At 39.2% G+C, this 14,916-nt stretch overlaps 1 protein-coding gene across 7 annotated transcripts in view; it reads left to right on the top strand.

Moving 5' to 3' along the window:
- LOC138761174 (myosin heavy chain, non-muscle) overlaps positions 1–14,916 on the top strand; it is a 59,157-nt gene that overhangs the window by 38,168 nt on the left and 6,073 nt on the right. For all 7 annotated transcript variants that reach the window (XM_069932893.1, XM_069932888.1, XM_069932887.1 and 4 more), the window contains one exon: positions 1,716–1,808. In XM_069932893.1, the coding sequence (XP_069788994.1) occupies positions 1,716–1,808 (93 nt within the window). The remainder of the gene's footprint in view (positions 1–1,715; positions 1,809–14,916) is intronic.

Consider the following 14,916-nt stretch of genomic DNA (forward strand, 5'->3'; position numbering starts at 1 on the left):
ATCAAATAGTCCTGGTAAAACTGAAGTCATACTTTGCATAAAGGAAGATGGAAGTATTGTTGGAGGGCAATCATCCAGCCCCAGTAGATGTTGCATTTCCTCAAGGCAGTGTGTTTGACTCCGTCATCTTCAGTTGCATTATCAATGATGTGTTTTCCATCAGAATAAGCAGAAGTAGGAGAATTTACTGAAGTTTTAACATTTAAAATATAAAATGTAAATTTCATTCCAAATTCCTCAGCAAATGAAGCTTGCATGTGGTAAGGCTCAGGCAATGATAAGTCATGATAATAGAAAGCAACATACTACAAATACGTCAGACACTGGCCACCTCCAACAGGCGAGAGTTTGACCACTATCTTGATATCAGTGACACTACTCTTACCAGGTTCCCTGCCATCCACATACTGGTGTCATAATTTACCAGAAATTCAATCAGATTGGCCACATAAATGTTGTGGCTACTGGAGCAGTCAGAGGCTGACTGTTGTGTGATGTCATTCACCTGCTGATACCCCAAAGAGTTAATCCCGTTTTGCAAGGCACAAGTCAGGGATGTTATTGAATACTTTTTTTTTAAAACTTCGATGAATGTAGCTTCAACAATGATTAAAAATCTGTACACTGATCCAGGACCAAAGAGTCAACTTGATTGATCCTCATTGGCCATTCTAGAAGTTAATTCATTTCTGCCACTATGCCCGTTCACTGCAGAGCACATCATTCTCTAAAATGCACTGCAGTTACTCCGCTAATCTACTCAGAAAGAACCTACGTAACTTATAGCTACTACCAGGAAAAGGACATGAGGCACCTGGGAATGTCACTACTTGCCTCGTCCTTTCATCTCAAATTCAAAATTTATCAGTTTCTTCACCATTGCTGTGTCAAATTCTGGGTATGCCCACCCATCAGTATTGTTGAAGGCCTTCACCAAAAGGACTGCAGTGAGGGTGATTTACTACCACCCTCTGAAGGGCAACTAGGGATGGACAATAAATGCTGACCTTGCCAGTCATATCCAAATACCGAAAAAATCATTAATTAATTAGACGCAATTGTGTGCTCTTTTCTTTAACTCTGGATGTTCCAAGGTATTTAGCACTCATATTTATAAAATATTATCATTTTTATGGATTAGGGAAATACTCCCAGACTTTGAATGCATCTTATGAGCTTTGTTTAATTGCCAGTGCAGATGAGCTAGTTTATGTAAATTCTTACAGTTATTTTCTTATTAAATATTTAGAAAGATGACATTTTTATGTCATTTAGTAGCACCTGGCTTTTATGAGACCAAGCCAAAGAAGTGAGACGAGTATAGGTTTCTCATAAATGTTTCAATACTTATAAATACAAGACTCAAGCTCGTTATGAGTGACCACTAATCTTTATTAAAGAAAAATCTAAAACTTCAAATTGTCTATTCTGATGTTGCTCGCAAAATAAAAATATATGTTCTATATATTGTCTATATATATTTTTATATAAAACACAGGAAGGACCAAAGGGGCCTGTTTCTGTGCTGTAGTGTTCTATTTTTGATTTATAGCTGTACCCTAAATGTAACATTTCTATGTTCTCATTTGAGCAGCAATACCAATAATCCATTTTATTTCATTTGCATCAATTTAATGTCTTACATTAGTTTTCAATTTACTTTGCAGAATAAATTTCAGTGGCTTGTGAAAAACTGTTCATCTAAATTGTTTTAGATTGCAGGTCTCATGGAGGTCAATTGGCAAATGGCAGAAGAATTAAAGCAATATAAATATTCCGAAGACATTAAGAACAAAATAAATCAAATGGTAAATGTGATTTTTTTTAAATTTCAGTTTGTATTTTTATGCACATAAATATAGTGTTCCAGAGTTTGGAATGAGAATAATTATGAAGCCATCAATGGTCACTGTTTTAATGGGGAAACTACAAGCACAAATTCTAATGCATGATTCCATTCAGTGAAATGCAGAAATCCAGATTATTTTCAGAAAAACCCAAGTTTTTCCAAAGGATATGCGGATCGAATCCTCAGTCTCAACATTGGAAACACATGCAAAACTGAATTTACCAGACTAAGAATTGGTGCAATTTTTAGGGCTGGTACATTTAAGAATAATATCAATAATGATTAATACTAAATATTTTCCCTGCACATTGGCCCTGATAAATTAATTTTATATTTTTGAAATCATATTTACTTGGAAGAAAATTAACAATAGATTTTAAAATGTATAAACTTTCTGTTTCCTTTATCTTTCTTAATCCTGTCTGTATTTCTACATGATTTGAACTGTCTTACATGATCTTCATTCTGGTTGAGGAACATTTTGCTATTGCTTTTACCTAATTATATCACACTAGAAAAGATCAAGGATAACCAGTGTTTGTCGAATGTACACATCAGAATTTATTGCTCTTTTCGGCTTACAGTTGAGTTAGCCCAAAGAGTTTCTAGTTTTTTGGCCTCAACAAATCATTTTAATTTTTAGATATTGGACTTGACTTTTCCAGTAAATTAATTCAGTAGTTCATGCTGGCATTATACTTGCCCACTATATAGTTTGTGAATTCAACAATAAATAGGGGAGAATTAGGGTTTGTTTTTTTTTATTTACACACACACCGAGTTGTGGGTGCCGAGAATTGCCAGGGGTGGTGGTGGAGGCTGGAACAATAGGAGCTTTTAAGAGACTTAGACAGGCACATGGTTGAAAGGAAAATAGAGGGTTATGAATGTGAGAAACATGATTTTACAGTTAATAGGTGAAGCGATATAATGTTTTTATTCAACATTCTTGCAAGAGCGGGTGTCCAGAAAGGCGCACACACTGATATTCAACAACCCTTTTTAATACATTTCTTTGTGTTAATAACCACTCCTTTGTTAATTTAATTGGTTAGTTAATGGAGGAATTGATATGTTAGTTTAACCTATCCAAAGCTGCTCCTCTCCTCGTCTTAAAGCCTATCCTTGTTTACTTCTCCCATTTCCCTCATTTTTGCAACCCCAACTCTTATTTATTCTTATCCCTATTTGGTATGATGCTTTGTCACACGTTCTTGTTCTTTCGCAGTTTTTTTAATATATCAAGTTGGCCTTGCCTGCAGTCTCTTGCAGGAACTGACTTCCTTTGTATTCTAGCAGACACCCCCCCCTCCCCCCTTTTCTTCTCTCACATCTCATCTGCTTTCTCTGGACAGCCATTGTTAACACTGCTTATTTTTCATAACGGCTTATTTAATTCCGCTGAAATAGCACTTTGGATACTTTTCACATGAGATAGGGAGGGTTTAGCTTTTTTCTGGTAGGTGTATATATATATATATAGGTCGGCACAACATGGGCTGAAGAGCCTGTACTCTGCTTTAATTCTCTATGTTCTAAATAGCACTCAACCTTTAGTGCAATGTTTAACTGAGATACATTCCAAAAATTGATCAGTTTTTGATCTCTTCAGAGAAACATTCATCAGAAATAACATTGACGGAAGGTTAGTAATCTGCTGGCTAAATTAGATGCGTATAAACTATTAGCATAGTCCCTTGAGTGAACCCTCCATTGTATTTCATTACTATTAGTTGACAATCTAATTATTAGTGTCTAGAACAAACACCCACAATATTCAGGCACAAAAAGACATCTGTTCAATGAGCTCAGCAGATCAAGCAGCATCCATGTAATTATTAGCTTATATTAGCCTACAGCACCTAATAGACTGAATACACCTGAAATTGTCTGATCGCGGAAGTTAAGCAGACTTGGGCCTGGTCAATACCTAGGAATACCAGGGTCTGTAGGTTTCTGTGAGGAGCGCTGGACAAAGTGGCAACTCTCTGCTTTATGGTGGATGAAAGGTAAAGAATGTCATGTATGTTACCTTCTAAATGTAGTATTACATGACAATAATGGAACCTTTACCCGTATGTAAGCAAGGGAAATGGCATTTTTAGATTATTACCTTGCATCAGGACCTCAGTACTTCCTCTAGCTTTTTTTTAATATAAATAACTTCCTTAGAAAACATTGGGATTTCCTCAAATTATGAGAATTGTCACTTTTGAATGCTCAAGAAATTCCTATCTTTCTGTTTTCTTGAAGTTCAGCTACAAGGATCAGACATAGTAAAGTTGCAATGATTTTTTATCCAGTAATTTCCTCTGAAAGTCTGCGTTCTAGTTTGGTTTTGGAGAGAAATTGGTAGGTGCAAAATTGCTTCTGTTTTTGATGTACAGAAAAGAAAATGGTTAAAAAAAATCCCCCGAAATCAATCAAAACGGGGGGAAGTCACGTGATGACTTAGGGCTAGGACGAGGAATCTAGCTCCTCTGAGAAAAAGTGGAAATAAAAGAGAAAAGCCTGAAATTCATCTGAATAAATCATAAACAAAAGAAAAAAAAACAAAATGCCACCAAAGAAAGACAAAGAAGCAGAAGAAATTATAGAGATGATGGAAGAAAAACAGCCAGAAGAAAAAGGCCTACCTTGGTCAATTTTTGATCTCTTCAGAGACACATTCATCAAGAAGCCAAGACCTGAAGTGAAGCCTTCTCTCCAGTCAAAGAGGGCCTCCTGGTGAGCTGTGGCACCCCTGCAACAACATGAGTGTCTGGACGGGTGGGAGAGGGGAGTGACTCGACTGCACATGCGCAAAGAGTCGTGCAACGGCAGTCAACAGCAACAGGAAGCTTTGTCGGATTTGCTCACCAAGTCTTCTAGACAGGCTCCTGAGCAGTCCAAGAGGCTGTCTGAGGAGGGGAAAATGCTAGAGCTGAAAGAAAAAGAGGAGGAAGAAGAAGAACAAAGTCCAGAGGAAATGTTGGAAGAAGGAGTTAGAAAGAAAATTAAAACAATCTCTAAAGTTCAAGGGACATTGATTATGGAAGAATTTAAAAAATGTGATATTAAGACGTTAATGTTTATAATGTATGTGAAATTGTTAAAGAGGTGCAGAAAAAGCATCAGGAAGTGGGGGAAAAAGCATTAATTTGGAAAATCAGTTTCTTCAAGAAAAAGTAAACAAAGTGAATGAAGGATTCAAACAATTGTCTGAAAAAGTGGATTCATTAGAAAATTTCAGTCAAAGAAATAATGTTAAGATTATTGGTTTGAAAGGAGAGGAAGGTGACGATATTATTCAAATTTTTCCAACATTGAATTCCTCAGACTTTTGGTCAAGAGCATTTTAGAAGGGATATTGAGATTGAGCAAGCTTATAGAGCCCTTTGACCCAAAGCTCAGCCGGATCAAAAACCGAGGCCCACTTTGATTAAATTTCTTTGTTATCGAGTGAGGGAAAAAGTATTGAAATTTGCAGCCAAACAGGCGAAGGGAAGAAAAGCTCCATTGGAATTTGGAGGAAACAAAATTTTCTTTTATCTGGATATAAGCTTTGAATTATCGAAGAAAAGAAAGACAATCCAGTTAAAAATATACTGTGGAAAAAGGGATACACTTTTATTCTGTGTTATCCTCTGGAGTATATGTCTCAAATTAATAACTTAGAGACAGAAATATTGACTTTAAAAATGGAATTACATAAACAATTGTCACAAGAAAAAAAAAATTCTTGCGAATAAAAAGCTACAGTATAATATATTACAATCTTCTAGAATGGAAAAAATGATTGAGAAATAAACATATTATGAACTAAGGGAATGAGCACAAAGTCTTAGCATGGCCATTTAAAACTGAACAAGAATCAAAAGCTATTATTGCAACTAGAGATGAGACAGGTCACAATTGTTTTAAGCAATTTTACATGAAATTATATAAAATCAAAATCTATGTAGGATGATAACAAAATTGATAGATTTTTAACTCAAGTAAATTAAGTATGGAGGAACAGAAAATATTAGGAACTTCTTTTACACTTGGAGAGGTTGCAAGAGTTGTAGCTTCTTTACAGAGAATGGATTTACATCAGAATTTTATAAAGAATTTAAAGATGTGTTGATTCCTGTATTTATGAAAGTTTTAATACAATTGGAAGAAACTGGAAATTCACCTGATTCTTTTAAGACAGCAATTAATATGGTAATTCCAAAAAAAGTTAAAGACCCATTACTGCCGTCATCTTATAGACTGATATAGTTATTGAATATGCATTATAAGATAGTGGCTAAAATATTGGCAAAGAGGCTGGAAAATATTTTACTGAGACTAATCAACAAAGAAAGACCGAACAGGATTTCTTAAAAAAAGAAAATTGGCAGACAATGTAACTCAACTGATAAATTTTCTTTCTTTTGGGGTAGATAAATTTAACTAAAGTGTTGCAGTCACTTTGGATGCAGAAAAGGCATTTGAAAGAGTAGAATGGCACTTTCTCTTTAAGACGCTTACTAAATTTCATTTAGGATAAACGTTTATAAATTGGGTAAAAGCATTGTATATTGATCCAAGAGCAAGAGTAGTAACAAATGGACTTAGGTCTGATTATATTAAATTAATAAGATCAACAAGACGAGATTGACCATTTTTGCCAGCTCTTTTTATATTAATAATTTAACTGTTAGCCAAACTCATTAGAACAAATTTAGACATTCAGGGTATTGAAATAGAGGAAAATTAGTTTATTTGCAGATGATGAGATTATTTGACAAATCCAGGAAATTTATTAGATAAACTGTATATTCAATAAGAACAATATGGAATAGTCTCAGGGTATAAGGTTAATTAGGATAAAAGTGAAATCATGCCATTGACTTTTGGAGACCATACCCAATGTAGATAAAATATGACATTTAAGTGGCCGGAAAGTGGATTAAAATATTTGGGAATTTGAATTGACAATCAGAGAATCTTTTTCACATTAAATGTGCCATTGTTTAAGAAAATTGAAGAGGATTTTTAAAAATGGGTTGATTTACCAATTACATTAATTGGTCTTGTAAATTGTATTAAAATGAATATTTTTTTCCACAAGAGCAATATTTATTTCAATTTTTACCCATAGATGTTCCTAAAAAGTTTAAGAATCTAAATAAAATGAAAAGGAAATTTTTATGGAAAGGGAAAATGTTGAGGATTTCTATGGAAAAATTAACGTGAAGGTTTGAATTGGGAGGTCTACAACTTCCAAATTTTGAATATTACTATAAAGCAGCCCAGTTACAATTTCTTTCCTTTTTAGAGGAAGGAGAGAAAGTGGCTTAGGTTACCAGAGAAATGGATACAATAGGTGAAAAAGAATCTGAGGAATTTTTAAATAACTGGAGAAACGGGCACAGTAATATTAAGACATTTGGTTAGAATGTGGCATAAGGTACATGCGTTAATAGGATTCAGTAATATAAATTTTATTAACTGGTCAAAAAAAGGAATAAAATTTATTAAAGACTTATCAAGGTAAAGGCCGATATTTAATGACATTTGACCAATTGAAACTAAATATGGAATACAAAATAATATAATATTTGGATATTATCAATTAAAGGCTTATTTATGAGAAAGATTAACTATCTTATTTACTGTTAGAAAATGATGAAATAGAAACAATAATATAAAATCCAAATATAAAAAAGTTTATATCTATTGTGTATTTATTACTTTTGAGGGGAGTAAAGAAGAAAATTTTTTATAAATCAAAACAAAGGTGGGAAGAGGATTTTGGTACAGATATAAATGATAGAAATTGGACACGTGTTATGATAGTATGAAAAATACAATAAATGTTAGATATAGAATGGTATAATTTTATACATCACGCCACAAAAGCTTAACAGATTGAAGTTAGATATTTCAAATGAGTGTTTTTGATGTAAACAGGATATAGGTACTTTTTACATTCTACATGAACATGTCACAAACTGAGTTCTTGTTTTTTTTTGGTGGGGGGGGGGTATACATCACAGATTAATCCAGATCTAAAAGTGAATTGGTTTCAAAATTTTTTTTAATTGTGCTGGCAGTTGCCAGAAAATGTATAGCTGTTTCATGGAAATTAGATACAGATTTGGTATTAAATAGATGCAAAGTTGTATACCTTTGAAAAAAAATTACATATAAAGAACAAATATGATATTTTTTTTTAAAAATTGGTTTCCTTATATGCAAAAGATTGGTGTTACAACTTGGTAGAATTTGGTGCGAACTTTGTCGCTCCCCGCCCTCACCATAATATTTTGTTTTATTATTTTTGCTAAATGTTATGTGTGTTATTTTATACATATACTTAGATTTTGACCAAGTGTTATATGCTATACAGTAGTGTTTTATTTTATTGCACACTTTATTTATACTGATAGTTGTAAGTGTTAGAATAATTAGGTTGTGGCGGACCGCCACCGCGGAGATCGAACCGGCACATCTTGCAGCGCACGGGGTAGTAAACAACAGCATAACACACTATAACCCGTCCTTTAACACAGCGAACTAGCATGGTTGAAAGCTGGAGCAGTACAAGACCAGCAGACCTAAAACAGCACTGGCCGAGCTGCCCAGCTGTATTCACATACCACCCGCTATTGTTATTTATGTGGCTGATATCAGCCAATCAGACCAACAGCAGGAACTTCAACTATATAAAAGCCTTTCCAGCTTCAATAAATCTGCGAGTGTGTGTTTCTTTGTAGCAGTTAGCTACATTTGGTGACCCAGATGGTTTAGACGGCATCTAAACCCAGCGATAGATAGTGAAACAGCAATCTATGCAGTCAGCCTCAAGTTCCTGACCTTCTGGACAGTTTGACCCGGCATGTGGTTTGACCAGGCTGAGGCTCATTTCCAGATTTGGGGTGTCACATCTGAGTCCACACAGTACCACCACGCCCTGGATCCTGAGAATGCAGACAGAGTGGCCAACTTCATCCACAGGGCACCATCAGAAGGCACTTGCACTGCCTTCAAAGAGCTATTAACCAAGAACTTTGGGCTCTTGTGGCAAGAGAGGGGCACTGTTACTCCACCTGGATGGGCTAGGGGACAGATCCCCGTCAGCACTTATGAACATGAAGCCGGCCCTCCTGGGAAACCACGAGCCCTGCATCATGTTCGAACAGACGTTTTCTGAGCAGCTGCCCGAGGACATCCAACTGCTCCTGGCTGACGTGGATTTCAGCGACTCTGGTAAGTTGCAGCACAGGCAGATATTCTGTGGAAGCAGAAACAGAAGTGCTCGGCTACCGTGGGGCTCATCATGAAGTCTCGCAACCAGAACAAGCCAGGCCCTGGAAAGGAACGGCAGGGAGAGATGGTGCTTCTACCAACAAAGATGGGGCTCCAAAGCCTGCCGATGCTAGTTGCACTGCGAGTTCCAGGGAAACGACAAGGCCAGCCGTTGCTGATGGACATGGCGGCTGGCCATCGAGAGAGCCTTCTGTACATATGGGATTGCCTTTCCGGTAGGTGATTCTTGGTGGATACAAGAACGAAGTTCATTGTGATGCCCCCGACAGGTTTGGACACTAGATGCAGGATAGAGGGCCCCACGTTGAGGGCTGCCAACAACAGCAGCATACGGACCTATGGCATGCATAGGGCTGAGCTACAGTTCAGAGGCAGTCACTTCTCGTAGGAGTTCATGCTGGCCGCATTGGAACAGCCACTTCTTTGAGCGGACTTCTTGTGGGCCCACAGCCTCCTTGTAGACTGCAAGGGCAAGAGACCTGTGCACGCGGAGACATTCCAAACCTTCACACTGAGGGGTGCCAGGCTCCCGTCTGCACCTGGACCCCTTCAACAGCTCGGATGATGAGTTCTCCTAGGTGCTGGCCAAGTTCCCAGAAATCCTTTACCCTCAGTTCATTGTGGAGGTGCCCTAATATGACGTCAGGCATCACATCCTTACCAGGGGTCCATTCCAGGGCGAGACAACATCCCCCAGAGAAGCTCTAACTGGCCAAGGAGAAGATCCGCAAGCTTGAAGAGTTAGGCATCGTTCAGCGGTCGGACAGCCCATGGGCTGAGGATGCCATTTGGACTCAAGAACACAGTACAGACCTTACAGTGATGGACATGGTGGGCCGAGACCTCTACTTAGACAATGTCCTGGTGGCGAGTAGAACCCGGCAGGAACATCTACAACACCTCCAAAGGTTCTACATTCACCTACGTGAGTTCGACCTTACTATCAACCTGTCTAAATGCCAGTTCGGGCTGAGCACGATTTACTTCCTAGGCCACAGGATTACCAAATACGGGGCACACCACTCCCCAGCAAGGTGAAGTCTATCCACAACTTCCCGAGGCCCAGTACGGCTAAAGGACTCAGGAGTTTGTGGGGATGGTCAACTTTTATCGCAGATTCATTCCCGCCGCGGCTGGAACCATTAATCCATTCCTCACCCTGATGACCAGGATTTGACCTGGGACAACGACTCCGCATGAGTGTTCGTGCAAGCAAAGGAAACCCCGGCTAATGCTGCGCTCCTGGCCCATCGCAGGTCAGACGCATCCACATCCCTCACGGTCGATGCCTCAGGAACGGCGATTGGTGGAGTTTAGGAGTAGCAGATAGAAGGAAGTTGGCATCCGCTAAATCTGCGGCCCCCTTAGCTAAAGTACAGGGCTTTTGACAGAGAGCTACTGATCCTGTACTTAGCCATCCGCCACTTCCAGTACTTCCTAGAGGGAATGGCTTTCACGGACCACAAGCCACTGAGGTTCACCCTGGCCAAAATCTCCAGCTTCTGGTCAGCCCGCCAGCAGAGACGCTTGTCTTTCATCTCGGAGTAAGGCTTAAGGCACATCTTGGGAAAAGACAACCTGGTCACGGACACCTTGTTGAGAAAGAGCATCCACTCTCTGGCTAACGGACTGGATTTTGTGGCACTGGCGGAGGCACAGCAGCAGGACGACAAGATTCATCACAGGGCTGCAGCCTCAGGACATCTCAGTCAGCACAGGTAACACTACCCTCTTGTCGTCCCAACGGCATGGAGGCGATGAGTTTTTGACTCCCTCACGGCCCAGCACATTCATCAGTCAGGATCACGGTCCGGTTGGTGGCCTGCAAGTATGCATGGCATGGGTTTCAGAAACAAGTCAGTGGGTGGGCCAAGACATGCGTGCATGCAGTGCCAATCAGCTAAGGTACAGCGGCTCACTAAGGTCCCCCCACAGTCTTTCGAGCCAATGGGACCCTTACCAGTCTCACAGGGTTTCTGCTACCTGTTCACGGTGGTCGACCATTTCAACCGGTGACCAGGAGCAATCTCCCTGGCCAACACATCCACCAGGTCCTGAGCCAAGGCACTTGTCTCGTCCAGGGTAGCAAGGTTTGGGCTACCACGTCACATAACCTCCGACAGAGGCGCACAATTTACTTCCAGCCAACCTGTTAGGCGCTCAGCTACACCACACAACAACATACCACCTGCAGTCTAATGGGCTGGTTGAGCGCTTCCACAGGCACCTCAAGGCCGCCCGTGACCAGATTCAAGGGTCCCAACTGGGAGGACGAACTACCATGGGCACTGCTGGGGATTCATACAGGCCCGAAGGAAGACCTCCACACATCCTCCGCCAAGCTTGTCGACAGAACTCCACTCATGGTTGCCAGGGATTTTGTCCCACCTGCCAGAGGTCAACAGGAGGATACAACCACCTTCCTAGATGGGCTGCAGGAAAAGGTCGGTAACCTGGCTCTGATCCCAACCTCCAGACATGGGCAAGCCAAGTTCAACATTCCTAAAGAACTTCAAGACTGTGAGTATGTGTTTGTACGCAGAGGGCCACACCGTCCACTGCTACAGAAGCCCTACGAAGGCCCGTTCTGAGTCATCCAGAACAACGGGGCCACCTTCGAACTGGACATCGATGGCAAACCAGAGGTCTTCACCGCAGACAGGCTCAAGCCAGCACACATGAATCTGACACACCCATGGAGATGCCAGCACCTCAACACAGAGGCAGACCAGCAAAGACATTGCGGGAACTGCATCCAAAGATACTATGAACTGTAGCACCAGTTCTTGGGGGTGGGGTCATGCAGCAGCCGCCACTGTGGAGATCGAGCCGGCATGCGCAGTAGTAAACAGCAGCATAACACACTGCAACACATCCCTTAACACAGCAAACCAGCGCAGTTGAAAGCTGGAGCAGTACAAGACCAGCAGCCCTAAAATGGCACTGGCCAAGCTGCCCAACTAACATGAATAGCAGGCTGGGAAAGAAGGGTATTCACATGAAGAATGTTCCTGCCCACTATTGTTATTCATGCAGCTGATGTCAGCCAATCAAACAAACGGCAGGAACTCTTAACTGTATAAAAGGAGCCTTTCCAGCCTCAATAAATCTCAGAACTTAACTTCCCACTCTACAAGTGTGTATGTTTCTTTGCAGCAGTCAAATTCACGGTCATAATTTATCTATAAGGTAATATCCAGTGTTGTTTTAACATTAGTCTTTTTTTTTAATTTGGGTTTTTTTTTCTGTGTGGGAGGGAGTGGGTTGGGGGGAGAAAAATGATAAAAATGCATGTATTGATTTTGATTTATAGAAATTTTGGCTCTGTCATTTTCACATGTGCCAATAAATTGAAATTTGAAATCAATTGAAATCTCATCACCTGCAGTTCAAGAGAAATTCTTTTAACCCTTTGAGCCGTTTTAACTATCTTCATTATTTGCTGATTCGTGAGGAGATTTTGGAATTATTATGTTCTGCACTCTTATAAAGTTAATTTGATGACCATCTGTACCATTATAATTTTATCTGGAAGCATCATCCTTTATTTACTTGGATTTGGTCATTTTAACCAGAACAATTTTTATTTAAGTGTATATTATTCAATGAAACGCACTGTACTGCACAATGGATTTTTATTTCATGGATGGTCTTATTTCGTGGGTGGTAATCCACTTGGTTTGTAGACTTTTTAAATTTTGAATATCATGGACACCATTGTTTTTCATTTTAGTCGTGCAGAATTGTTAAATAGCATACTAGATTACTCTCAATGGTAACGTTCCTTCCATTTTGTACTGTGAAAAAGACTTCAAACTTATAATTATATGATTGGGTGTTTTACTTTAGCTATTGCAGCTACCTCTGCAGGCCGGTATAAGAATGGTTTCAATTAACTCTGAGAGTTTGCCATATACAGTACAACTCTGATTATCCGAAATCGGATTCTCTGAAATCCTCATTTATCCAAACATTTTTTGGAGCCGAACTGATTTCACAGGTTGGGGAAAAAAAAAATTCACTTGACATGAAATTAGAATGACAATTGTCCTCGTTTCAGGTAACTTCCTCCCCTCTCTCCGTTTCTCCTTTACCTTTTTTCTCTAACTCTCCCTCTCAAACTGCGTGCCACTGTCTCTCAGCTGCAAGCAATCGGAAAAATCCCTTATTCCAGCGTCATCAAGGAGAGCAGCCTCCCAGCAGGAGCGGGGACTCAATGGGGAGGTGTCAGTGATCAGCAGCAGGCCAGCTCTTTTTTTTGGTGAGAATTAAACATTATTTTAATACTTAAGAAGCCTTCCTTTGTTGTTGTTGTTTATAAACACACTGTTACAAGTGATCTGCTCTTGCTACTGGGCTGATTTTTTTAAATGACCAGTTCTCCAAAAAAAAACGTTTATCCAACATAGGCCCGGTCCGGACTATTTTGGATAATTGGAGTTGTACTGTACACAAGTACAATGTATAGATGCATCAGAATTCTTAATTGCTGCAGCCAAACATGCAGATATGACACACCAATACAATAGAATGCATTAAATTACTACAATATGCAAAGATAGAAAAATAGACTATAAATATAAAAGGATAGATAAATCTTCATATTTGCAGTTAGTGCAAAAAAAGTGCTGTTTTAAAAGTGCAAACTGGTTTTTTGGTGGTCCCTGAGTAGTTTACGGTCAGGGTAGAAGAGGAACTTCAAGACCCTGATAGCAGAGTTTTTAAAAAAAAATATTTGAACCTAGAGGTGCTGGACTTCAGGCTTTGCACTTTCTGCCTGAAGGAAGCAGTGAGAAGACCTCGTGATGCAGATCCTTTTTACTGCTGGCCGCCCTCTTGAGACAGTTCATCACATAGATGTTTTTAATGGATCTGAGGTCAATGCCTGTCATGGCTAGGTTTTCCATTTTCTGCATCCTTCTGTGGTTCTGGGCACTCGAGATTCCAAACCAGACTGTGGTGCAAACTAGTCAGCATGCATACCACAGTACAGCTGTCGTTGTTTGATAGAGTGTTCCACAATATGCCAAATGTCCTCAAACTTATTAAAAGTTGAGGCATTGGTGTGCTTTTTTTTTAAAAAGTTGCCTCGATATACACTAGATATAATTTGCATGTATTTGTGCCATGCTGTTTTAACTAACAAATGTGTTTGCGCTTCTATGGTCCAAACTGGAATCCAATCATTGAATGGTAAATGAAAAAGGGAAATTGTTAAATTACATATCTTTATTATCTTCATGTTATGAATTTTAAACTCTGGCCTGGAATGCTATTCCTTACAGTGAATAGTAGTTCAAGTCAGAGTTTGAAGAGTGGACAGTGAACCACTGGAAAATGGCATTTTGGTTGGTATACAGTCCACTTCCACCTTCAAATAATGGGCAAAGGATTATGGAGGGATTCTAATGTAAAATTTAAGATGATCAAACTGAGATAAGGAAAATAAATTGTTTTGACTTTTTGTATGGTATTTTATAGTAGAAAAATTAACTCTGTTGTGAATCTCAAAGAATCCAACAGTTAATACTGATGTTATAGATAACTTGTTTCAAATATTGAACAATGAACTGTATACAACAAAACACTGGCACATTACACATTTCCAAAGTATGTCTAAGTATTTTTCAACTTTTCCCAACTGTTACTCATTTTGTTGATGTTCCTCCTCAATACATCTTTCCCAACTTCTAATTGTTTAATACAGTGCCATCCATATTGTTTGGGACAAAGACGTTTCTTTTCTTTATTTACTCCTGTGCTCCACAGTTTTAAATTTGCAATCA

The sequence above is a fragment of the Narcine bancroftii genome, chromosome 4 (genome assembly GCF_036971445.1).
Source record: "Narcine bancroftii isolate sNarBan1 chromosome 4, sNarBan1.hap1, whole genome shotgun sequence".
NCBI lineage: Eukaryota > Metazoa > Chordata > Chondrichthyes > Torpediniformes > Narcinidae > Narcine > Narcine bancroftii.